At 37.7% G+C, this 26,719-nt stretch overlaps 2 protein-coding genes across 2 annotated transcripts; both read left to right on the forward strand.

Annotated features, from left to right (window-relative positions):
* The first annotated feature begins 4,741 nt into the window (after window positions 1-4,741).
* LOC114823675 (protein JINGUBANG-like) lies at window positions 4,742-6,588 on the forward strand. The gene has a single exon (XM_029099097.2). It carries the CDS (start codon window positions 4,935-4,937, stop codon window positions 6,321-6,323), a length of 1,389 nt encoding a protein of 462 aa, XP_028954930.2. The 5' UTR covers window positions 4,742-4,934; the 3' UTR covers window positions 6,324-6,588.
* A 15,964-nt stretch (window positions 6,589-22,552) lies between these two features.
* Window positions 22,553-24,057, forward strand: LOC114823671 (uncharacterized). The gene is made up of 2 exons (XM_029099094.2): window positions 22,553-23,522; window positions 23,669-24,057. Exons 1-2 carry the CDS (start codon window positions 22,659-22,661, stop codon window positions 23,828-23,830), a joined length of 1,026 nt encoding a protein of 341 aa, XP_028954927.2. The 5' UTR covers window positions 22,553-22,658; the 3' UTR covers window positions 23,831-24,057.
* Window positions 24,058-26,719: the final 2,662 nt, after the last annotated feature.

A 26,719-nucleotide genomic window follows, 5' to 3' on the forward strand; every position in this document is an offset into this window, starting at 1 on the left:
GATGCTTGATCACCATCTAGGTTTTAGAGTAGATTCCATACTTAACTTGGGTTTAGCTTCTTGCATTTGATACCATAAACACCTATTTGTAGATGCCATGCAATTAGGGTTTATGTGATTTTCCAACGGTTTCCATAGGGCTTAACGGGTGCTTACTTGCTTAAATTCATCTAAATGTGAGGGTTAACATGTAAGGATATTTTTTATGAAGCAGTTGCCATGGCCGTTGAATAATTTAGGGAAAATCAATCATCAATATTGGGGAACTACTTGAGCATAACATATTAAGGAAATTAAGTATAATTGGTTATGGTGAATTTGGATGCCCTAGGTCTTATTTTCTTATGTTTCAATTTATACTTTACATGCATATTATTTTCAAGCTTTATTTTATTTCAGTTTAAAGAGGTCGCACTTGGTGCGATGGCAAGTGCCTTCGCCCATGAGCGGTAGGTCTCGGGTTCGAGACTTGGGAGCAGCCTCTCCATAAATGGGGATAAGGCTAGCCGACATTCACCTCTCCCAGACCCTGCGTAAAGCGGGAGCCTTGTGCACTGGGTACGACCTTTTTTATTTTATTTCAGTTTAATTCAAAATATCATGTATTTTCCATTAAAGCTTGTACATTACAATTTGTTTCAATTTAGTTTTTAAGAATTTTTATAATAAATTTGATCTATGTGGGACGATATATGTGCTTCAATGCTATACTATTATCCGATTTGTATACTTGCGAGCACTAAAATTGTGGATATGGTTCGGCCGTCAGAATGTGGACTCTGAAATGCACTTGTGAATATCCAATCATAAAATGAATTCGGTTTTTAACTTATCGAACACTGTAATATGGTGACATCCTAACTCACCGAGAGGCTAATGAGATGACCTATTTCAACGATGACTGAAATACACCTTATTGACAAAGACTTGGATAAATAACCAACCAAATTCGAAGTAGTGCTATTACTCCAAACTGAAGGTGCTCCAAAACATTTAAAGCCAAAACGGGGTGGGTTCACAAAATTAATGGGGTGGGAAAAGTCCAAAAGTTTAAGGAAATGGGCCCCTAGCCTGAATCATGCGATGGAACAAGTCTGCAAATCTCTCAAATCATACTTGACCCAACCAAATCATCTCTCTCTTGTCAGTCATAAACATAAACCCACCATTCTTCTCTCAAAGCCCAAACCCCCAAAATCCACCTTCAAAATTTAATAAAGCTTGAAGTTTTCACTCTCACAGGTATCGAGAAGGAAAGGTATTGAAAACCTATATGGATTCAGATCTGGAAAGCTTTTTATTGGTAGGATTTAATGGTAGACCTCAGAGAAAAAGCTTATGAGTGCTTCAACGCTACGCCGACATTTTGTAGACGGTGGTCATGAGGGATAAGGTCTTTGGCCGCCCTAGAGGTTTTGGGTTTGGGGTTTTGGTAAATCATGTTGTTCTCGATAGGGTCTTTCAATATAAGAACACCGTTGATGGTAGAACGGTGAGATTCAAATTCTCAGTATTTTTATTTTTTCGATGGTAGAATGGTTTGTGGTTTCAGAACAAGGAGAAGATGGTTGGAGACTTGAAATAACAACTTGAGACTCTACAGAAGTTGGGCATAGTAGAGGAAGAGTTTGCTGCACAGAAGGAGAATTTCTTTGTAAAAGAACTTGTAGACCCATAGGAATTAACCCATTTCATACGGGTCTGGTTAAGTCTAGTTCCATCTTTAAATTTTTATTACCCGATCCAACCTGCCCTATCACATCCTGACCCAGGCTCCACCACGTCGACTCCGCCGTAGCACGATATTGTCCGCTTTGGGCCTCGACCACGCCCTCACGGTTTTGTTTCTAGGAACTCATGCAAGCGGAACTTCCTAGTGGGTCACCCGTCCAGGGAATGCTCTGGCCCCTTTCTCATTTTACTTCAGAGTTCCTACGGAACTCGAAGCCAGTGAGCTCCCAAAAAGCCCCATGCTATATGTAGGTGAACATGTACATATAAGGCACATCACCCTCTCTCCGTTGGTCGATGTAGGATGTTACAATTCACCCCCCTTAGGGACCTGACGTCTTCGTATGCGCACTTGCACCACACGGAAAGTGGCTCTGATACCAAATTGTCACATCCCGAACCAGCTATGCCACACCCCAGGCTTGACTCTACCATAGCACGATATTGTCCGCTTTGGGCCCCGACCACGCCTTCATGGTTTTGTTTCTAGGAACTCACGCGAGCAGAATTTCCTAGTGGGTCACCCATCCTAAGAATGATCTGGCCTATTTCTTGCTTAACTTAGGAGTTCCTATGGAATCCGAAGCCAATGAACTCCCAAAATGCTTATGCTATATGGAGGTAGGCATGTACATATAAAGCATATCACCCCCTCTCCGTTAGTCGATGTGGGATATTACACGCCCCTTGTTATTTTCAAGCGGGTCGAGTCCGGTTCCTGTAATTTAGGCTCGGCCCAGCCCGTGGCCACCTCTAGTGCTCACCGATTACCTAATTTTACAACTCTAGTGTTGTTAATCCAAATTGAAGACCTCGCCGGTTGTCAACACATTGTTGTTAATCCAACTTGAAGATGCATTGATGAAGTTAGGAAGGTTAGTTTTTTTTCTTAAAAGGTTTGAGAGGGTTTCGCATAGAATGAGAATTTGTGCAAGGCAATTTTCTGTGTTGGGTTGAAAGTCTTTGGAATGTTACATAATCTCTTCTATTTATAAGAGTGACTTTCGTGCTGATCAATTTATACTGAGTAGTAGAGTCCATCTTGGATTATACTTCTCTCAGCATTCCCTGATCCAAACTTTTATCAAGCTATCCTGATCTACCCATAGAGCAAGGCCAGTACTACTAGATCTAGGTATCTGAACTCAATCCCTTTTCTGTTTTCAATTTACTCTTGGACTTGATCAGTTATGAACCTTGATATTGGAATATTACGAATCACATCAATGTTTACTCTGATCCTTTAACAATTTTACTCATATTATGACTCAGTCAAATCATTTCAACCTGACTCCTTAAGAGTTCTTCACCCATTAGGATTCGGCCATCCTATATTGGGTTGGACTTCAAGTTTCAGAAATATAAGACATGGGCTGAAAATCTTCGCTCTTTGTCAAGTCAAGCCTATAGTTACATTCGGCTCAAACCAATTATTTTTGGTCCAAACTAAAGCATATACCATATAACAACATAAGATAATATTGGTTAAGGAATTCTTATTGGAACTCCAAAAATCTCATTTCGCACTCCAAACTTTCTATAATTAGAAGGAAAAATATACTTGTGAGACGTGTAGAATGAGATTTTTAGAGTGCTAATAACAGTTCCCTATTGGTTATTCAATTGTTTCAGTGAATAATGTAAATGTTCCTATTCATCTATACTACACATCTTGAAGCTAGCGTAATGCAATTTTTTTTTTAAAACTATATGTAAAAACTAACTCTTGGAGTCCAAGTCAAGTTTACAACATGACACAAATTAAATCTACTCTTGTAGACTACAAATACACTTTCTATATTTACTATAGGCTTATTTGTAGCTACGCCTCTCTTGGAACTTGACTTTAATATCATTTTGCTCCTTGTAATTCAAAAATCACCACTTTACTCCCTGAAACTCAAAGTTCGCTCCACTTTGCTCTATGAAACTCAATTTTAATCGCATTTTGCCCTTTGAAACTTGAAAGTTGTATCTATAAAACTCAAAATACATTGCGTTAAATCTGTTAATTTCTTATGTGAGTTTGAATTGGGTACGCCAGGCTAATCAATTTCTTTTTATTTTTTTAATTTCCTCAATTTCTTTAAAACTTAATATTCTCTTGTTATTGAATGTTAAAGCATAATAAAACTTTATAATCAAATTTATTGCACATGTAGCATAGTCTTATTGGGTGTTGAGTTCCACATATGTTTCTAGAGGCCATCTATAAGTTTCAGGGAGAAGAGACAGTCCACTGGTCAAAGTGAAATAAATTTTGAGTTTCAGGAGTAAAATGCTGATTTTTGAGTTACAGTGAGCAAAATTAAGATCAAAATAAAGTTTCAAGGGAAAACCTAAAGATAAATTTTTACTATATATAGGGGCATATGCGTGACATCATTTTTTTTACACAACTTTTAATGAACATTTTTGTGGAATTCATTCTGTGATGTATTTTAATGATTTGAATCATCTATCATTTAGAACATTATTTATATATCGTCATTGCAAAAAAAATTATACAAACCTTAAACCAACGATCATATGATTTCAAATTTGAATTTTGGTAGGCATGATCTTCTAGGAAAGACCTAAAAGATAAATTATTCAGATCGTTAAAATACATTACGAAGTGAGTCGCACAAAAATGTATGCCAAAATTATGTAAAAAAAATGATGCCACAAATCCAATCCATAGGTTACAGTGATGGCACGAATCCGATCCATAGGTTCGCTACTTGATCTATTGAAATACAACCAACTTTTTATCAGTTCAAACTTTTAGTTAAAATTTAACGTCTGAATCAACTTATTTACCTCTGAAACAAATCGTTTACTTCCTACTTGCAACATATGCTCTCCTATTTTTTATCCACACATCCTTACCACAATCATCACACAACCACCAACGACCAATTTTGGTCCAATTGACTAAGTCATAATCCAACTTATAGCTTTCACCTTTTTCATCGTAACCGCACTCTTTCCCGTAATAAATCCATTTATATTGGCGGGTAAATCCGCTGCGACGTCACATGATTGGCCAGCCCATCATCCACAATGGCTGCCAAAGAAAATCTAATTTTATTGTATTTTTTACTAAAAAGTTAAAAAAGGTAAAATCCCAGCCTGTTACTGCTTTTCAAAGCTTTCGGCTTCCTTCACACCTGGTTTTTCCTCTTTTATTCCATTTATTTGTTCTCCATTATATGTAAACCATGAAAGGCTCGACGAGAGGCAACCGCATATTCTCCGAAGAGAACAGCACTCGTGGCCAAAAGTTTGACAGGTTAAAGAACTCCCCGGAACACGAAGACTCGGGTTTTACGACCCCCCTCAGCTGCGAGCCAGACTCGATGGTGGCGGAGGACGCCGCTTTGTCTCCTTTCAATAAGTCTCCATGGTCTGCCCATATGAACAACAACGACAATAATAATAATGCTTCAGAAACGGCCAACGACAACTTCTCCCCCAACGTTCTCATGGGTGCGTTGGTTCGTGAAGAAGGACACATATACTCGTTGGCCGCCTCTGGAGACTTGTTGTACACGGGTTCGGATAGCAAGAACATTCGGATTTGGAAGAAGCACAACGAGTATTCAGGGTTCAAATCGAATAGCGGATTGGTTAAAGCGATAATCATAGCGAAGGAGAAGATCTTCACCGGTCATCAAGACGGGAAAATTAGGGTGTGGAAGGTGTCCACCAAGAACGCAACTCACAAGCGAATAGGAACTTTACCTACGTTGAAGAATTACATAAAGTGTTCCATGAAGCCGAGTAATTACGTTGAAGTGAGAGGCAAGAGCAAAGTCCTATGGATCAAACACTTTGATTCCATCTCATGCTTGAGCTTGAGCGAAGATCATACGTTACTATACTCCGCGTCGTGGGACAAAACGTTTAAGGTTTGGAGGGTTTCCGATTTCAAGTGCTTGGAGTCGATCAACGCTCACGATGACGCCGTCAATGCGTTGGTTGTTGGATTTGATGGGTTGGTCTTCACCGGTTCTGCCGACGGAACGGTTAAAATTTGGCGGAAAGAGTTACAAGGAAAAGGTACTAAGCACTTCTTCTCACAAACACTTTTAAAGCAGGAATGTGCGGTCACAGCCTTAGCTGTGAACCCGGACGCCACAATCATATATTGTGGCTCGTCCGACGGACTAGTCAACTTTTGGGAACGGGAGAAGAACCTCCAACACGGCGGTGTTTTGAGAGGCCACAAGCTGGCGGTTTTGTGCTTGGCCACGGCTGGGTGCTTAGTATTCAGTGGCTCCGCTGACATGGGGATTTGCGTGTGGAGATTAGGCCCTGACGGGGAGCACATTTGCTTGTCGGTGCTGACGGGGCACACGGGGCCGGTGAAGTGCTTGGCTGTGGAGAGAGATCACGATCAGTCGACGTCTGGAGAGACGAGGTGGATCGTGTATAGTGGGAGTTTGGATAAGTCGGTGAAGATGTGGAGGATTTCGGAGCAAGCGCAGCCTATGGTGCCGAACCAGAAGCACCAGCACTACACCTCCGATGGGTATTGTGTGCCAATGTTGAGCTCGGCGCCTAGCTTTGCTTCTCGTGGAGGGAAAATGGGTTCAAGAAGATTCTAGGTTTTGATAGGATTATAATCAATATATGATTGTGCTGTGTGATTAATAGTTGTGAATTTATGCATGCCTGCATGCTTATACCAGTTTTTCTTGATCCAAATATTGTTCATGCATAAGATTGAACTCGGTGGATTTTGAATCATGTCATTGGTAAAGCTAAAGTTTTCGACATGTGGATTGTGGAATACCAAATATTCACCACAAATTACATACATATGCTTGGGAAATGTTTATTTGCATAGTTCAATATTTGTTCTTCAACTTTATCATCTTTTAATTTTTACGAGAAAATCAATCAAACTTATTAGGACCTGCATCTGCATGAATACTTTTAGATAACTAACTGAATTACAAACAGTTTTTTAATCTCTATCATATTTATTGACATAAGAGGATAAACGTACTTATGAAAAGTAGCAAGAAATATTAAGCTCTATCAAGTATTAATCTCAAATTTTCCTCCATCCAAATCAACAAATTATTACACTAAGAAGAGTTTAAAGCTCGAATTTTACTTGTCCCACACATATATGCCTCGTCAAGTTTTTGCTAACAAGGTTGAGCATAACTAATATAGCTCGAGCTTAGTAAATTCAAGTCAAGCTTGAACATCTTTACTCTACCTGACTCAATTGACATGCGGAGTTATTTTATATTAATCCTCATTGAAATTTTTTGTGTTTTCACATATATGATTCAACTTTCGTGTTTTACACGCTAATACATACTGTAAAATAGAATCGCGACAAAATTATGAAAGTCAACGAATTAGGAAGTGAAATCTTACCAAATTATGAAGATACCTTTGTTGTGTTTAATATTATATAAATGGAAAACATGGAAGCACCAAGAAAGAGAGTTTTGATGGCTCGAAGAAACTTAACCAACCTAATTATTTTCTGTCTACTTTATAATGATGATTGAGACTTCACACCTTCTTTGATATGGGAAAGCTAACTGAGTTCACATTTTTTTGCACCTAAAAATAGTTGTGGCCTCTCTAAAAACACGACATATGTCCACTCACTTACACATTTTAACTGCATTAACTCCTAAATTTGGAAAAAGAAAACCCAAGAAACCAAGCATTGTGGCCTCTCTTCTGATAAATCAACTTCTTTATCTTGGACTTTCCACCCACCTCCATGTCCAAGCATTGAACCATGGAATCAAACTGAGGGTTAAAAGTGTTAGGAGTACTGAAGGTTAAGGTTCATAAAATTGTAAACGGTGTAAACTACCAGATTAGATCTTTGGTATATGTGTTAGTTAGGGAATGCTGAGTCAGCTAAGTTACCTTTGGTATTTATTTATAAATACTCAATGTACACAGGACACAAAGAAATGAATAGAAATACATTTTACACAATTCTCTCTCTCTACATTTCTCTCTCACTCTCTAAAATGTCTGTTTTCTTACTTGCTAAGTTTCTGTTTTCAACATGGTATCATCGCCGAAGTCTACCGACGTTGATCTCCCGCTTCTGCGTTCTTGATTTTCTTACCTTCCAAACAGGTCTTATCTTCATATTTTCTTTGATTTTTTGTGTGATTTCTCATGGCTACAATGGCGAACTCCTCCAATTCTTCTTCTCCTGCCACTTCTTCAGCTTCTGCTCCTCATGCTGAAGTTTCTCACCCTCAACTGGCTCTGATTACCTCTGTCACTGTTCAGAACATCGTCGGTATGGTTCTGACGAAGTTAAATCATCACAACTTCATCACCTGGCGTGGCTTATTTCTTCCAATTCTGAAGCGATTCAAGCTTTTAGGGCTTATCGATGGCACCGATATATGTCCTCCTCAATTCATTTGTGATTCTGCTGGACTTCGTGTGCCTAATTCCGCACATGAAATTTGGTGTGAGCGAGATCAGATCTTGATGATTTGGATCAATTCGACTCTCTCTGAAGATCTTCTCCCTCTCACTGTTGGAATGGATGATTCCAGATCTCTTTGGCTTTCTCTGGATAAACGTTTTGCTAGAGCATCTCGCACATATATTCATAGCCTCCGAGCCAAGATTCAGACAATCCAAAAAGGTGACTCTTCAATGACTGACTATCTCAATTCCATTAAAGATATTTCTGATAAATTGGCTGCTGCGGGTGAACCGATCTCTGAGTTTGATTTGGTAGCTTACATTCTGTCTGGCCTTCCAAATGATTACGATTCCTTTGTTGATTCTATTGAAACAAGAAATGAGTCTGTTACTTCTGATGAATTGCATGGGTTATTGTTGAGCAAAGAAATTTCTTTACAAAAGCGTAAAACTCGATATTCTGCGTCCAATACATCTGCTCCATTTCATGCCTATGCTGCTCAATCTTCTCATAGTTTTGGTTCTCAATCTGGATGCCGAGGGAATTATCGAGGTCGCAACAATCAAAATCGAAATCGCAATTTTGGGGGTAATCGCTCTACTAACCAAATAGGTGGTATTCTTGGTGCTGGTCCATCTAGATTTGGTACATTTCAATCTGGTGAAAAATCCTTCTTCTCTGGTAAATCTACTCCATGTCAGCTCTACAATCAGCATGGTCATCAAGCTCTTCATTGTGGTTGTCTCTCTCAATTTGCTTCCTCAATGAATTCTGCTCACCATCAAGGTTCTAGTCCACCTCAGTTTTCTGGTTATTCACCTATGGCTATGTTTGCAACAACCACTCCTACACCTAATTACTGGATAACAGACAGTGGTGCCTCTCATCATGTTACTCCAGATCCTTTATTCTTCAACTCTGCATTTCCATACACAGGCAATGAACAAATATTTATGGGAGATGGTAAAGGTTTGTGTATATCTCATATTGGTCATACCTTTTTACGCACACCTACTGTTGTTTTTCGTCTTAATAATGTTTTACTAGTACCTCAAGCATCTCATAATCTGTTATCTGTGTATAAGTTTATCCATGATAACTGGTGCTCTCTGACGTTTGATCCTTTTGGATTCTATATTAAGGATCTAAAAACTGGGAAGATGCTCTTCCAGGGCCCCCATGAAGGTGGTTTTTATCCGTTCTACTTGACAACTTCAAATGGATCTTCTGGCATCACAATGTCTCATCGTGCTTTGATGGTTGCAAAGGCTGATATTCATCTCTGGCATAGAAGGCTTGGACATCCTTCTAATGCAGTCTTACATTCTATTTTACGCAATAACCATTTACCTGTACTTGGTTCAGTAAATAAATTGCAAGTCTGTGTGGCTTGTCGAATGGGCAAAGCCTCTAAGCTTTCATTTTCTGTGTTACCATGTAGCTTGGTTAAACCATTCCATTTGGTTCATGCAGATGTATGGGGACCTTCTCCTACCTCTTCTTGTACTGGTTACAAATATTACTTAATAGTGGATGATTTCACAAAATACAGTTGGTTATATCCTTTGTCTTTTAAATCTGATGTTACTTCAATTCTTCAGACCTTTATTCTCAAAGTTCAAACATTGTTTGCCATTAAAGTTCAATGTCTCATATCTGATTCAGGTGGAGAGTTTTTAAACAAACCACTTCAAGATTTCTTCAATGCTCAAGGCATCACACATCAACTGAGCTGTCCTCATACACTTGAACAAAATGGATGTGCTAAGCGAAAACATCGCCATGTTGTTGCAATTGGCAGGACTTTACTTTCTCAAAGTGGTCTCCCATCCGAATTTTGGGTTGAAGCTTTTCAAACATCTGTGTATCTCATTAATAGATTGCCTTCACAGAATTCCTCTTCGAGTCCATGGGAAATATTATTTCAAGCTCCACCAAAGTATCATACATTGAAGTCTTTTGGTTGTGCATGCTATCCCTGGCTGAAACCTTATTCCAGTCATAAATTGGATCCCAAAAGTAAGCAGTGCATCTTTCTAGGCTATAGTTTGAATCATAGTGGTTATAGGTGTTATGATCCAGTAACTGGGAAGCTCTATATCTCACGGCATGTTGTATTTGATGAGAGTGTTTTTCCATATCTTCAACACAGATTCTCAGTTTCTTCATCTTCTGCACCCTTTAAGTCTATTTCTACAACTCATCCAGTCTCTGTCACTATTCCTGTGCCATTCTCAAATTGCAGATCCCCAAGCTCATATCTCTGCCAATTCTCCCGACTCTTCTGCCCTCCCAATGGATGTTCTAACCTCACCTTCTTCCACATCTATCTCATCACCCTATGTCTCTGTTCACAATATTGCAGAACTAGATTCAAATCACCATATTGCAACATCTATCAACTTTCATCATATGATCACTAGAGCTAAATCTGGTATTCATAAGCCAAAACTTTTCACTGCCATAAAGCACCATCTTCCATCTTCAATTGATCCTCTCACTAAAATACCATCAGCACCAACCACTTATCTTCAAGCTTCTAAACTTGCTCCTTGGATGGCAGTAATGCAAGCTAAGTTTCAAGCTCTTCAATCCACCGGTACATGGGATTTGGTACCTCATCATCCTTCTTACAACCTTGTTGGTTGTAAATGGGTTTTCAAAGTGAAACACAAGGCAGATGGGTCTATAGAAAGGTATAAAGCCCGTCTAGTTGCTAAGGGATTTCATCAACAAGAGGGATTGGACTTCTCAGAAATGTTTACCCCCGTGGCTAAACCACCCACCATTCGAATTTTGCTTTCCATTGTAGTGCATTATGATTGGTTTATTCATCAACTCGACGTTAGCAATGCATTTCTCTATGGTCATTTAAATGAGGATGTCTATATGGTGCAGCCCCCTAGTTTTGTTAATCCTTCCAAGCGTACTCATGTTTGCAAACTTAAGAAATCCCTATATGGTCTTAAACAGGCCCCTAGAGCCTGGTATAATGCCTTTTATCGGGCTCTTCTATCCTTGGGATTCTCTTTATCCTCATATGATACCAGTCTGTTCATCAAGAAATACACCACTATTACTTTCATTTTGGTGTATGTTAATGATATAATCATCACTGGCAGCTCCTCTCAAGTCTGCCAAACTATTATTTCTCAGCTGCAAGTTATTTTCCCTGTGAAAGATCTTGGTGATATTCATTATTTTCTGGGAATTGAAGTGCAACGCTCTTTGAAAGGTCTATTTCTACATCAGTCCAAGTATGTTTTGGATCTCCTTAAGAAAACTGATATGTTAGGAGTCAAACCCTGCAACACTCCAGTCAACTCTTCTAAACTAGATCACTCTGGAACACCTATTTCAGATCTTACTTCCTACAGGTCCATTGTTGGTGCATTGCAGTATCTTACCTGGACTCGGCCTGATCTTGCTTTTGTAGTGAATCAAGTGTGCCAACACATGCAGACTCCACGAACAATTCATTTGCAAGCTGTTAAACGTATCTTGAGATATCTCAAAGGCACTATTGACTTAGGTCTATGGTTTACAAAAGGTTCTCAACATCTCACAACTTGGTCCGATGCTGATTGGGCTGGTTGCCCTGTTGATCGACGATCTACAAGTGGCTATTGTGTGTTTTTGGGACCAAACTTGATTGCTTGGAGTGCTAAGAAACAACTCACAGTGGCTCGATCATCCACTGAGGTTGAGTACCGGTCTCTTGAAAACACTGCTACAGAAACTTTGTGGATAACTAAGATTCTTTCTAATATTTCATTTCCACTTCTCTGTAAACCTTCATCTTCTGTGATAATAAGAGTGCTATTGCTCTAGCTTTTAATCCAGTCTTTCATGCTCTCACAAAGCATGTTGAGATTGACTATCATTTCATTCGTGAGAAGGTTCTTTTGGGACAGATTGGTGTCCGACATGTTAGTACATTGTTACAGCTTGCTGATATTTTCACCAAGTCTCTTCCTGCTTATCGTTTTGCTTCCTTGACTGACAAGCTTTCAATTCGCTCATCTACCTTTAGCTTGAGGGGGTGTTATGAGTACTGAAGGTTAAGGTTCATAAAATTGTAAAGGGTGTAAACCACCATATTAGATCTTTGGTATATGTGTTAGTTAGGGTATGTTGAGTTAGCTAAGTTACCTTTGGTATTTATGTATAAATACTCAATGTACACAGGACACAAAGAAATGAATAGAAATACATTTTATACAATTCTCTCTCTCTCTCTCTCTACATTTCTCTCTCACTTTCTAAAATCTCTGATTTCTTACTTGCTAAGTTTCTGTTTTCAACAAAAATATGACCCTTTTTTTCAGCACCATTTTCTTCTTTCGAACAAGTTGCCATTTGTGATCGGAGCGGGTTGAGGCTTGTTCCGTGGCATAAAGGGAGGCGTAGGAGGTCTAAATCAGGTCAAGTTTGGGAGATAAAATTGTCTTTGGAAAATGGAAGGTGTGAGTTGGGAGTAAGCCAGAGCGAGAAGAGGAGTCAGTGAGACGAGTAGGGTTTAGCAGAGAAGAATACCAGAGACGGTTTCTTGGTTTTTCAAACTTGGGAAATAACAGAGGAGTTAACACAATTAAGGTGTGTAAGTGAGTGGACATATGTTTCATTTTAGGGAGTTTCAAAAAACTCCCGGTACTGTTCACTTTTAACGAAAAACTATATTTTTACCTTTAACTGGCACTATTCACTGTACCTTTAAAAATGACTTTTCGTTAAAAGAGAAGTTTTTTTGGACTTTTCGTTAAAAGAGAAGTTTTTTTTTAACTTTTCGTTAATTTTCCTTACATTTTACGGAAGCCACAAAGAAGTCACAACCATTTTTAAATGCAGAAGATTTGAACTCATGCTAACTACATTAGCCTATGCACAAGCACTTGAAACTAAGCATTTAATGTGTCTAAAATTGACTCTATTCCCATACATACCCCCTTTCTTTTTATTCTTCCTAATCCAAAATGAAAATACCAACCCTTCCCTTTCCAATTGATCACTCTGACGCCTTACACTCCAAGTACCACAACCACCCCTCTATCTCTCTCTCAGGGTCATAAGAGCAACTCCACCCTTAGTGGTTGCTTGGGGGATAGGCGAAGGGAAAGGGCCCGAGGGCCGATGGATAGGGCTCCAGCGTTGGGCAGCCCGAGTGAAGGTGGGAGCCCAAGGGCTAGGCCCGTGGAGGATTCTGAGCCCTGCAGCTCGAGGTGGGTGTGACGTCAGGCTGACGCCAGGCCTAGCGTCGGTCTTTTTTTTTTTTTTTGTCAGGCATGTGCCCCTCACTCGCAAGTGGGGGTGCGTCAGCCGACAACTTTACAGGGCACGGGGTCCGCGCGCCAGTTTCAACAAGCGACCGTTGGGAAGCCACGTGGCTTCCCACGGTCTGTTTGATCTCAACGGCTCTTTAATATGAGCCGTCTGATTTGAAACGGTAATAAAAAAAACTGATTTAATATCAACCGTTCGATTTGAGATCAACGGTTGATATTAATCTGCTCTATAAATTAAAAAAATAATTTTAAAATTAAGAAAAGTTACCGTTGTGACATGTGGCACATTTTGGAGTGTTGGAATTCAATTTTTTTTAAATCCAACGGCAGAGATTAATTATTTGAATAAAAAAATTTAAAAATTGTAAAAAATCCGAAAAAAAATATCTGAAAATTTTAAAAAAAAAATGTTTCTACTTTTCTATAAATACCTTCTCATTATCATCTATCTTACACCACAATTTCATATGTTCTCAACTACTTTCAATCACATTCCTATCTTTCTCTCAAAGTTTCAATCCAATTTTTTTCAATAAAATGACTACTAATGCAGGTACGAATTGGACGTCTCTTAAAGATGTTGCATTGTGTACTAGCTGGGTTGAAGTTACTCATAGTTCACGTACGGGTAATGAGATGCAGTTGCGAGAAATGTGGAGTCTTATTCATACCAATTATCTTGAGAAAATGGGTGGGAGTAGAACCAAAGAATCGATGTTTAGTCGTTGGAAATTACTTAGCCAATCGTTTACTATTTGGAGAGACACCTTGGCACAAGCTAGTAGTAATCTTCGAAGTGGGGAAAATTATACGGATTAGGTAACAATATATTATTTATTTGTTTGTACCATACCCAAATTTACATTGTAATTATTTGTTTGTATTATTTATTTGTTACCTACTTTAATTATAATTATTTGTTTGTATTGTTTATTTGTTACCTACTTTGATTATAATTTTTTATTTGTATTATTTATTTGTTACCTACTTTAATTATAATTATTTGTTTGTATTATTTATTAGTAACCTACTTTGATTATAATGATTTCTTCTCCCCCATTGTGTAGCTAATTCAAGCACAAGTTTGGTATGGTGCCAAAACCAAAACAAAAAAATAATTAATTGAACCGGTGGGAATGTTGGAATATTGTCAAAGATTGTCCTAAATTCAGAGTTGTGCCTGTCGGTCCAGAAGTTGTCATGAACAACACCCATCTACACTCTACACTTGATAATGGCTCGTATAAAGATAATGGCTTGTATAAAGATGATGCAGAAGAAGTGCCCGAAACGCCCATCCCTGAACAAGCGTCGGGTTCTACCCGTTATCCAATTAGGCCTCAAGGTAAGAAGGCTTCAAAGAGAAAACGAAGTGCTTCCAAGCATGATTATGCAAAGTACATGGAAGAACTTACTCGCCATAGTGAATTGACTTTGGCGTGGGAAATGGCAAAATTTGAGGCTGATAAGGCTAGAGAGGAGGCAAAAGCTACAACTGTTGAGAGAGAATTTCAAGATAATCAGAGAGAAAGAGAGCTACTTAGGCAAGAAAGGGAACTGGTTAGAGAAGAAAGAATGGCTCAACGAGATCGTGAGATTATGAACACGCCTTTAGAAGGGAAGTCTCCAAATTCTAAATATTTTTGGAAGTCGGAGAAAGAGGATGTGGTGCGTAGGAGGCGTGCAAGAGAAGCGAGAGCAAAAGGAGATGGTCCTAGCATGACAAGAGAAGATCATCCTAGCACCACAAATTGGTTAAGTGATGATGATTAGAGTACTTTTTGTAATCGGAGCCCCTAGTTTTCCAATCACCTTGGGTTGTAATTTATTATTATTGAATTGAGTATTTTATGTTGTTTCCAATTTATTGAATTTAGTACTTTATTTAAAGTGAGAGTAAATTTATTTAATATGGTAATATATTTATACTGTAAGGGAATCTTTATTCAAATGACATAAACACACCAAATAAAAAACTCATGAAATGAACTAAAATAAAACGCACCAAATAAAATTACATAAACACACCAAATAATAAAAAAACTCACTAAAATAAAACACACCAAATAAAATTACATAAACACACCAAATAATAAAAACCTCACTAAATGAATTAAAATAACACACCAAATAAAATTACATAAACATACCAAATAATAAAAAACACACTAAATGAACTTAATTATCTTTAGCTTGTTTCAATGCCCACTGGTGCTCTATCAAGTCATTTTGCCAGACATTGTGCATGTCTGGCCTTTGAAATACAATATATCGTTGAATGATCATTTCATTGTAACGTCCATCCCTTTCTAATGGCTCATGTTGCACAGGCTCATCGGTGGCGTCATGAACACAATATATATGTGTTCTTGAATTGTTCATCGTGTCTGGCTCATATTCATCAACGGCTTCATAATTGTACTCCTCTTCCACAATCATGTTGTGAAGAATGATGCACATCATCATGATCAGTGATTTAAATATCGATAATATCGGCGAAATATCGCCGATATTATCATTTTTTGCAGAGTTCGATATTTATACACAGATCCATAAGGTTTTCGTCAAAATATCGAGGAAATATCGATAATATCGATAATATCGCTATATTATCGATATTTCCTCTTGAAAATGAAAAGGCGACGGCGACGGCGAGTTGGAGAGCCAGGGGTTGAGCGCTGGATGAAGGAGAAACCCAAGCATCCAATGGCTCTCAGTCTCTTTGGCAACGGCCGACGAAGTAGCGTATTCGACCCCTTCTCTCTCGACATCTGGGACCCGTTCGAGGGCTTCGGCACTCTGGCCAACTTCCCCTCATCCGCCCAGGAAACAACCGCCATCGCCAACACGCGCATCGACTGGAAAGAGACCCCGGAGGCCCACATCTTCAAGGCGGACCTCCCGGGGATCAAAAAGGAAGAGGTGAAAGTGGAGGTGGAGGACGGGAGGGTCCTGCATATCAGCGGCGAGAGGAGCAGGGAGCAGGAGGAGAAGACGAAGAACTGGAGAAGGGAGAAGCTCAGAAGTTCTAGAGAGAAGGAAGGGAGAGAAGAGAAAGACAGAAGTTCTAGAGAGAGAAGGATCCAGAGTGAGACTCTCTGTGGGCGTGCGTGGTTTTGGCTTTTGGGGGGGGTCTGTCTGTGACACACTGACTCATTGACTCTCTCTTCTGCGTGTGATGTGTGGCGGTGTGAGAAAAAAAAAAATCCAATGCAATGATCCAATCCAAATAATTCAAAATCAAATAAAAAAACATATAAATAATTCAAAAGCATCTCCAAATAATTTTGACAAGACACTCACTCTACACATAGAGATGATGAAGATACTGAAAAAATTGAACCTTATATGAACTCTATGTGGTACTAAAGTGTAAAATATTGTACTAATTAATTATATATAAATTATTATGGTGTGTTTAGACTTCTTTCAATAATTACTACATATTTTCTACACTCACAATATTTGTCAGCTCGCTATATAATCAACTTGATAATGTTAAATCCATCATGCAATGCATTTCCTTCCAATTTTTTGTGATAAACTAATAGATAATTGACTAAATAAACATCCTGCAAAGTTTCAATAAAAATTTCCAAGTTTTTCTTACAATTTCCGTGGTTTCCATGTAATTTTTATCGATATCGATATTTTACCGATATTTCCATCGATATTTCCGTGTTTTCGAACTACCGATATTTCCGATAGTACCGATATTTAATACCTTGATCATGATGGATCGAAGCGACTCTACATCAAACAATCTGGTAGCACCTGACGATTGCCCAGCGAGCTTGGAGGATACCGAAACAACAATTCACATCCTTCCTGCACCCCTCTTGACAGCTTGCAAAGTGTTTTTCCTTTGCATTTCGCGAACGTGGCACTATTTTGACAAATGTTGACCACCTTGGGTAAATGTCGTCAGCTAGATAGTATGGCCCATCCTACATATGTCCATTGACCTCATACGTGACTTTTGGTGCCTTTCCTTGCAGGACATTGTTGAACACTGGGGATTGGGTAAGGACATTGAGGTCATTTTGAGCTCCCGAAACCCCGAAAAAGGCGTGCCAAATCCATGTATCAAAAGATGCCACCGCCTCCAAAATGATACTTTTTGCTCATTTTCTGTCTCCATAAGCACCTTGCCATGCACTTGGACAGTTTTTCCACGTCCAATGCATACAATCAATGCTCTCAAGCATCCCAGGAAAACCTCGCATCTCGGCCTTCTTCAGAAGCTTTTCTAAGTTCATGTGAGTAGGTTTCCGGAGGTACTATGCGGTGTAGATAGATTCGATTGCTCTGTAAAACCTCATCAGGGACTCAAGAATGGTTGATTTCCCCATCCTCGCTAACTCATCCACTTGGTCTGTAGATGCTCCATATGTAAGCATCCGCAGCGCAGTAGTAATTTTTTGCTCGGGAAGGAGACCCATAGCAAAACAAGCATCCTTCTTTTGCACAAAGTAAGAATCATGGTTGCAAACAGCAGTCATTTTGTTGAACAAATGTCGTTCCATTCTAAAACGACGTCTGAAGTACGTATCAGGAAATGCACTATTATAGACAAAATAATCATCCAACAGCCCTACACCTCGTTGTTGCCTGCTTCTATCAAGGTTTCCGGAACGGGTGGGCCTGTATATCTGAGCCACATCTGGGATGACTCGACGGGAATGTGAGTATCTGGCCATTCTTGCTTCGTCATCTCTCATTCTCCACTCCTCATCCTCTTCCTTTTCATTTTGGGCTATATGGAGATTGAACATTCATTCAGATTGGTTAAATAATTCTTCCTCTTCTTGATCGATTTCCCACATCATGCTTGAAGAAGAAGACATTGTAAGTAGAAACTATGAATAATGATACAGATTTTGATTTGGTGAAGAAGGAAGCAGAAACTATGAATAATGATAGAGATATTGAGAAAATTGGTGTGAGATTTAAAAGGATGGATGATGGATTATATGAAGGATTCTGAAATGATTAGGTTATAGATAGTGCCACATGGCATGTCGTCATTCGTTAAAAATCTGATCAAAATCTATCCTAAAAGATTCTGAAAAGATAACAACACGTGGCACGACGGCATTTGATAAAAATCTTATCGAAATCCATTACCAATAATTATTTTTTCGAATAATGACACGTGGCGCAACGAAAACGATTTAAAGTCTGATCGAAATCTATCCTCAAAGATTCTGAAAAGATAACGACACGTGGCAAGATAACATTGGATAAAAATCTTATCGAAATCTATGACCAATAATAGTCATTTTGGGTAAATGACACGTGACGCAACGAGAACGATTTAAAATATCTTATCCGAAATTAAAAATAAATTTATTTAGTATTATTTTGTAAAAAAAAATTAATAATATTTATTGTCTATTGTCAGGGCTATTCAAGTGCAACGGTGGAGATGCAAAAGGCAGTTACTGTTCATTAAGGCAGTTAATGTTCACAGGATGGATTGAATAATAGATTGTCTAAGGGAGGACTCCAATGGTAGAGTTGCTCTAAAGAAAGTCCCAATATGCTCCTCCCAACTCAGCTCTCTAAACTCCTGTTGGCGCGAACAAGTGAGTAGAATACAATGATTGAACCAAGGAAATTACGAATAAAAAGATAAAGGATAAAAAAGAGTTAAAAAAAATCTAATTATGAGAGGTATGTATGAAAAAAGAGTAGTCAATTTTTAGACACTTTAAATTCTTAACTTCAAGTGACGGTGGATGCTATGTCACACAATGAATAAAGAAGTATGAAAAGACAAATGACAATGAATAGAGAAGTACGAAAAGACAAATGAAAAAGGCAGCTGGTATTCGTCTTTGATATATGCTTCTCTTTGTAAAAAAGACAAATCAAATGTGTTAAACTGTGCATCATCACCAAAAGTCTTCTCATCAAGCGTGAAAATATACATATAATTAGCAAATCTTCGAATATCTTACTTAAAATATTTAGTAATATTCATTAGGGTTGTTTTATCTAAACTCCACAATTTATTGAAAACATCCCACATTCAAAATTTCTTCTTACAGTTCCAATTTTGCTCTTCATTTTGTTGAATCCACCTTACCTCTCACAAACAATAAAATCTCACAGCTACCCACCCCATAACCATAACCACAACTTTGCGGATGACCCCATTCAATCTTAATTTTCTTTCTTTCGTAGTTATGCTTTTGTTTGGCATTTGACATAGGATTGAGGGGAATGATCATATATGCATTGGGCTACTGTGATTATAGATGAAAATGCATCCTAGAAAACTATTAAAAACCCCTTTCCATTATTTCTATGATAGACTGTTTGGATGTTGCGATAAATTTTTTATCTTTTCCTGATAAGCTAGTTTAGATTTATAAAGTGTATAGCTGCATGAAATTTCAATTTTGTGTTTTGGCTAGGTTGAATGGAATCACCGGAGAAGGGTGGGTGGCTATGTGAGATTTTGTATTTGAAAGGTGGGGTGAATTCAACAAAATGAAGGATAAAGTTGGAATTACAGGGAGAAAATTTAATTGTGGGGTGTTTTCAACAAATTATGGGGTGTGAATAAAAAAAAGGGTTTTTATCACAAATAGTCCCTGACATTGGCTTAACTCATCATTTTGGTCCCTGACATTCGAAATCAATAAATTGGTCTCTGACATTCGATGCTACACATCAAAGTGGTCCTTCCGTTAATAATCTGTCAAATCCTCCGTTAAAAACGCATGTGCTGACCCACGTGACCCTTGAATGGAGGACATTTTCGTAAAATTGCCTCACCCACTACTTGGGTCGCTAGCCCCACCTTTTCGCTACATGTTCCCTCTAATACCTTTTCCTTCTTTGTTTAGAGAGATATGAAAAGGCTAGGGCTTGACAATGGGGATTTTGGCGAGAGATTAAGTTCTACTAGATTAGGACTCTAAAATTCTAAATTTCGTGAAGGATCATTGAACTTCTGTGGATTGTGAGAAAATTTTAGTGACCTATAAGCATGTCGGAGAAATTTCGCAAATCTGGAAAGCCTCCAAAATATGGTGAGTATTTTGTATCTTCTTTCCATGATTTTTTTTTTATACTTTTGATGGTTCCAATAGCCCTTCTTCATACCTTTGATATCTGGTGGTGGGGTTTGTGTAGTTTGAGATGGTGTGGGGTTAGGGTAGGTGATGAATATATGTATTGTTGTGGTCTTGTTCCCTTTCTTTTGTCATTTTGTATTAAAGGTTGCATAGCTTTACTGCTTTGGAGTTATTCAATGACATTGGAATGGTTGTTGTTGTGTATTTTTATTGTTTTAGTCTTGATTGTATGGCATGGACTTAGGGTTTTGACTGTAAAATGTGGCAAAAATAATTGACTTCTATTTAGAGGTTCAAAAATGAATTGACTATTGGATTTACTAATGTATTAAACAATATTTTGCAGCTAATCCTGATAAATTCACATATAAAATTTATCATGGGGGTCAAATTCTCAAGAAGGGAAATAAGGAACATTACAGTGGAGGTGAAATTATATACTTAGATTGGGTTTTTGGTGACTGACAGTCCTTGGTTGAGTGTCATAACATAGCAAAGGAATTGGGGTACAAGGTGAAGTTGAGCCACTATAAAAAGTTGCAAGTGGGTATATTTGAAGAAATGGTATGTGATGCACAACTGACAAATTTAATCGATGATATGCCAAAGAATAAGGTAGTTGAATTATATATGGTTGACAAGAATGAGAAGGCAATTAGTGAAGGTGACAAGGGCACTGCTTCAAGTAATGTGGTGAAAGAGTTTGAGATAGCACAATCCTTGAATTTAGATGATGGATTTGATGAATTTTGGCAACTTGGGGAATTGACAATAGAAAAGCAAAGAGAAAAAGGAGATTTTACTATATACACTCAGGGAAAAAATAGGGATGATGAAGATGTTGAGGAAGATGAAAGTGAACAAGTTGAAAATGAGGAGGAAATAATCAAAGATAGTGATTATGACCAAGATTCAAAGCAAGAAAATGAGCATGTACATGAGAATGAGTTGGATGATGATTTGTTCGAAAAACATGTCGACAACCCAATTGAAGAGGTTCCTGAGGAGATGGGGTTTGCTGGGGAAATTTCTGACAATGAAGCCATTTCTGGGGACCTTTATAGCTTGGAAGCCCAGAGTTCTGAGGAAGAAGATGGTGCTGAGGTGTCCAGCAAGAAAAAGAGGAAGAAACCTATGCCAAAGTTTAAACAATGGCATAGAGCTATAAATTTGAAGAATCCAGATTTTTGCATGGGTATGTTGTTTCCTAATAAACAACAGTTGAAGGAGGCAATAGTGTACTACACTGTGAAAAATGGGCGGAATGTTTGGTTCAAGAAGAATGACAAGGAGAGAATCAGAGCAATTTGTATGAAAGGTTGCCCGTTTGTGATTTATGGTTCAAGATTACATGAGTCAACAACTTTCCAAATCAAAACTCTTGAAATGAATCACGTTTGGACAAGGGATGAAAATGTTTTTTGGTTGAATTCTAAGTTTCTAGCTGAGAGATATGCAAATGAATTGATGATTGACCCTGATTGGTCTATTGAATTATTTAGAGCTACAATTCAAAAGGATTACGGACAAGAAGTGACCACCCAACAGATTTATCGGGCAAGGCAAAGGACTGAGAAACTAAATAGAGGAACTTGGGTGGAACAATACAACAAACTTGAGCAATATGCTGCTATTTTAAAGCAAACTAATCCTGGTTCAACAGTGTTCATAAAGACACAAATGCGTGGTGATATACGCATATTTTAGAGAATGTACATTTGTTTTGATGCATGTAAGATTGGTTTTAAGCAAGGATGTAGGCCTGTTATAGGATTGGACGGTTGTTTTGTGAAAGGGCAGCATCCAGGGCAAATTTTGGCAGCAGTAGGCATTGATGGCAACAATGGGATGTTCCCAATTGCTTATGCAGTTGTGGAAATTGAAAATCAGAGTACATGGGAGTGGTTTTTGGAGATTTTAATAGATGATTTGAGTATGGAGAATTCAGCAACATATGCTTTCATTACAGACAAGCAGAAGGGGTTAGGGAATGCAATTTAACGACTAATGCCCAATGCAGAGCATAGGCATTGTGTGAGGCATTTGTATAATAACTTCAAGAAAAAATACAGTGGTCTTGCCTTGAAACAAACTTTGTGGGAAGCAGCAAGAGCTACAACCATTCCTTGGTGGCAAGACATCATGGATAACCTGCAACAAGAAAATAAAGATGCTTGGGATTGGTTACATGTTAAACCAGCATATAATTGGAGTAGGTCACGTTTTAGGACATATTACAAATGTGACATCTTACTTAACAACTTGTGTGAGGCTTTCAATGCATCAATTGTCAAGGCAAGGGACAAACCAATTTTGACAATGTTGCAAATCATAAGAAAGAACCTGACAGTGAGGATGGCAAATAGAAGAGTTGCTGCCTTGAAATGGAAAGGATCTGTGGGGCCAAGAATTGAGAAAATTATTGAAAAATTGAAGTATGAAAGTGGGCATTGCATTGCATATCTAGTTGGAGATATGAAATATCAAGTCTCACACCTTTCTGGAAGAGAGTTCGCAGTTGACTTGGCTGCTAGAACTTGTTCTTGCAGGAGATGGGATCTTTGTGGAATCCCATGTCCTCATGATATTGCCTATATTTTGAGGAAGGGACAAGATGTTGCCTTGTATGTTGATGACTGTTACAAGAAAGCAACATACCTAAAGGCTTATGCACCAGTTATTTCACCATTGCCTGGCCAAGATCAATGGGACAAGCCTAGTAATGAGACCACCAAAATTGATCCTCCCATTTACAAGAAGCAAACTGGAAGACCAAAGAAAAAGAGGGCTAAAGATCCTAGTGAAGAGCCCCCAGTTACAAGTCATGAAGGGAAGAAGTTGAAAAGATGGATTTATACCAAGCCATATGCATGTAGGTCATGTGGACAAGAAGGCCATACTTCCAAGACATGTGGAAAGCAACAAAATCAAGCATCTACTAGTCAATCCACTCAAGGAGTAACTCAATCTACTAACAATAAGCCTACATCAACTCAAACAAGACAGGTATGTGTGAAGTTTGAAGAGTAGAAATCTTTGTATTTTTTTTAATTGTAATAAGGTATGTGGAAGATGCGGAAGGTGTGGCATAATTCATTTTTATTTTCAATTTTTATAATGTGAAGTTGTGTATTGATATCTTGAGTATGTAGGTGGGAAGGGGCAGTGGAATGGTTAGAGGAAGAGCCATGGGAAGAGGTACATGCAGAGAAAGAGGCATGATTTCAAGCTCACAACCCACCATTCCACCAATTCAACATGTTCAGTCAACCCAAGGATTTGGTGCAAAGAGAGGAAAGCCATGGAAGCCTTGAAGGATTTGGTGAAAAATTGGCAGCTTAGTTGTGTTTTTAAAGTCTTCGAAAACTATCTAAATATGTAAGGTTTTTTGTTTTTGCATTCGAAAACATGAGATGTTGTTGTTGTTTAATGTTTTTGGAATTGAATGGGTATGTTGTTATGAACAATGGTTATTTCTTTTAGAACGATATGCTATTGACAATGAAATATGCAAATTAATAGATGTTGTATCTTATGTGTTTGAGCAGATGTCATTTTGAAATGGTATATTTCTTTTGGAATGATATGCTATTAGCATTTTGCACAAAACATTTACTGGCTGGGCATTTTTTTTATAGTGGGAAAAGGTCTCATTTTGACTTTTCGAAAGGAAACAATCACAAATGTTTGTCGTCGAATTCAGCAAGAAAGGGAAAAGGTTGAGTGAGTCTGCACGTGAGTCCTAATAATCTAAGTATAACTGATTCTCTCTCTAAGCAGAAGGAAAATGTATCAGGGGGAAAGAGTATTATCGAAAAGGTGGGGCTAGTAACCCAAGTAGTGGGTGAGGCAATTTTACGAAAATGTCCTCCATAAAAGGGTCACGTGGGTCATCACATGCGTTTTTAACAGAGGATTTGATAGATTATTAATGGAAGGACCACTTTGATGTGTAGCATCGAATGTCAGGGACCAAATTTATTGATTTCGAATGTCAAGGACCAAAATGATGAGTTAAGCCAATGTCAGGGATCATTTGTGATAAAAACCCTAAAAAAATGAGTTTTAACGAAAAACCCACGGTACTGTTCACTTTAACGAAAAACCACATTTTTACACTAAAAAAAATCAAACATGGTACTATTCACTTTACACTTTATTTTGTCCTTATCATTAAAATTTAAAGTTTTCAAACTTTTTTAATTAGTTTTCTAATAAAAAAACCCTATTCATTCAGGTCTTCCATAGTAAGTCTGAAAAAAATGAGTGTACACTAATTTATAGGACTTGTATATAAATCACATTTTTACATTGGGCCGCAAAATTTAAGTTTGATATAAATTTATTGAAATCATGAATTTAATATATTAAACTCTATCAAACTCATGATTCAGGTATCAATCAATATGTTGACTCTTGCATTCTTATAATGTGAATCACCATTTGCGATAATTTGATATTCCGCTGCCTGGCTTGTTTCATTTGGCTCTTGCATGCAATTTATTTTAGAGAAAATTTGAAATAGGTTCAATTTTATAGGCTTATTTTTTAAATGAGTTTAATTTTTAATGACTTTTGACTTTTGAAATAGGTCTACCTTTTAATTACTTTGATCCATATCAAAATATCTCTTTATTCTAGGTCGTTTTGGGGACTATCAGATCTAGAGAGTCAAAGATGAAAACAAGTGGATGAATGTATAGTAATTACTGTATATTCGACTTTTGTGAATGTATGAATTAAACTGAAAGTGCCTTATTTATATAGACAGGAATCAAATTCAAGTGAATTGTTTTGATTACAGTCACCTTACCCACACTCTTAATTTTTTACCGTCAGATCGAATTAATTAAAGAATATCAATGAACGAAAATTAAAAAGAATGTATGAAAAGTAAAAATTGATGTGTGAATACCACTTTTCAAAAATAATTACTCAACATCAGTCAAATGAGTAGGGTGACTTTGTGATCATCTCGTGTTTGATTTCCTAATTTGGTTATATATATATATATATATATAATTTCATTCTACACTCCTCACAATTGTATTTTGTTTTTCTAATTATAGAAAGTTTGGAGTGCCAAATAACAATTTCCTATATATATATATATATATAGAGAGTATAAAGATTTGATGATCAAAAATAGGGAATTCTTATTGACATCTAGTAAGGTTATTATGGACTCTCTCGTAGTATTATTTCTTTCTTAATTTTATTTATACGAAGAGTGTAAGTTGACTATTTTGGAGTGTCAATAACACCATATAAAACAAAGGCTGAACTTAAGCTTACCATGCTTGACTCCCGCAGACATTTTTATTTTTTTTTACAACGCAAGCAGAAGTTAGAGAACAAAAGCATTTAGTATTATTCCATTACACTGTACGGTCCATATATATAGTTAGAAATTGGGTATTAGTTGCGCTCATGCGCACGATGATGTTATTATAAGTTTTTTCAATTCAAACACTTACGAAGAAAGAACGATAGTCATTAATAATTAATTTTAATACTACAATAACGACATATACTGAATACAAATTTCAACATTACTGCAAAAATAACAAACTCAAAGAATTAAACTAAAGTGGACAAGCTTTCCAAAAGCGACTAAAAAAACCTACAACATTAAGGGCTGATTTTGTATTGCTGTGCTTTGAAAAAAAAACTGTTGTGAGAATAAGTGGCTGTGCTGTGAGAATAAGTGGCTGTGAAAAAAATCAGCAGAGTGTTTGGTAAACTTTTTTGTAAAAGTGCTTTTGGAAAAAAAAAAAAGCAGTCTGATAGTGGGTCTTTTCATTAAAGGAGCACTGTAGCTCCGTGTGCTTTGAAAAAAAGCCAGTTTTCCAAAGCTACAAATAGCAGCTTCAGCTTTTTCCTTTGATTTCAGCTTATTCTCACAGCAGCTTCCAAAATAAGCTCTTTTTTTTCAGTTTACCAAACACCTAAAACCCTCACAGCTTTTTTTCATGGGTGCTTTGTTTTTAAGCACCTCACTCCCAAACCACCCCTAAAGTCTAGCATAGCTAGTATTCGAGCCTACATAGCGTAAACAACCAAAACTTGAAATAAATTCATAAGCAGCACCACGATTTGAAGCCAGACCGCCATTGATCTAATCCCATTTAACCAAGAATCTGTAAAACAATAGGTGGATCATGAAATAGAAAACCGGTATGTATTTCCTAAGAAACCAGTCA

The sequence above is a fragment of the Malus domestica genome, chromosome 15 (genome assembly GCF_042453785.1).
Source record: "Malus domestica chromosome 15, GDT2T_hap1".
NCBI classification, from domain to species: Eukaryota; Viridiplantae; Streptophyta; class Magnoliopsida; order Rosales; family Rosaceae; genus Malus; species Malus domestica.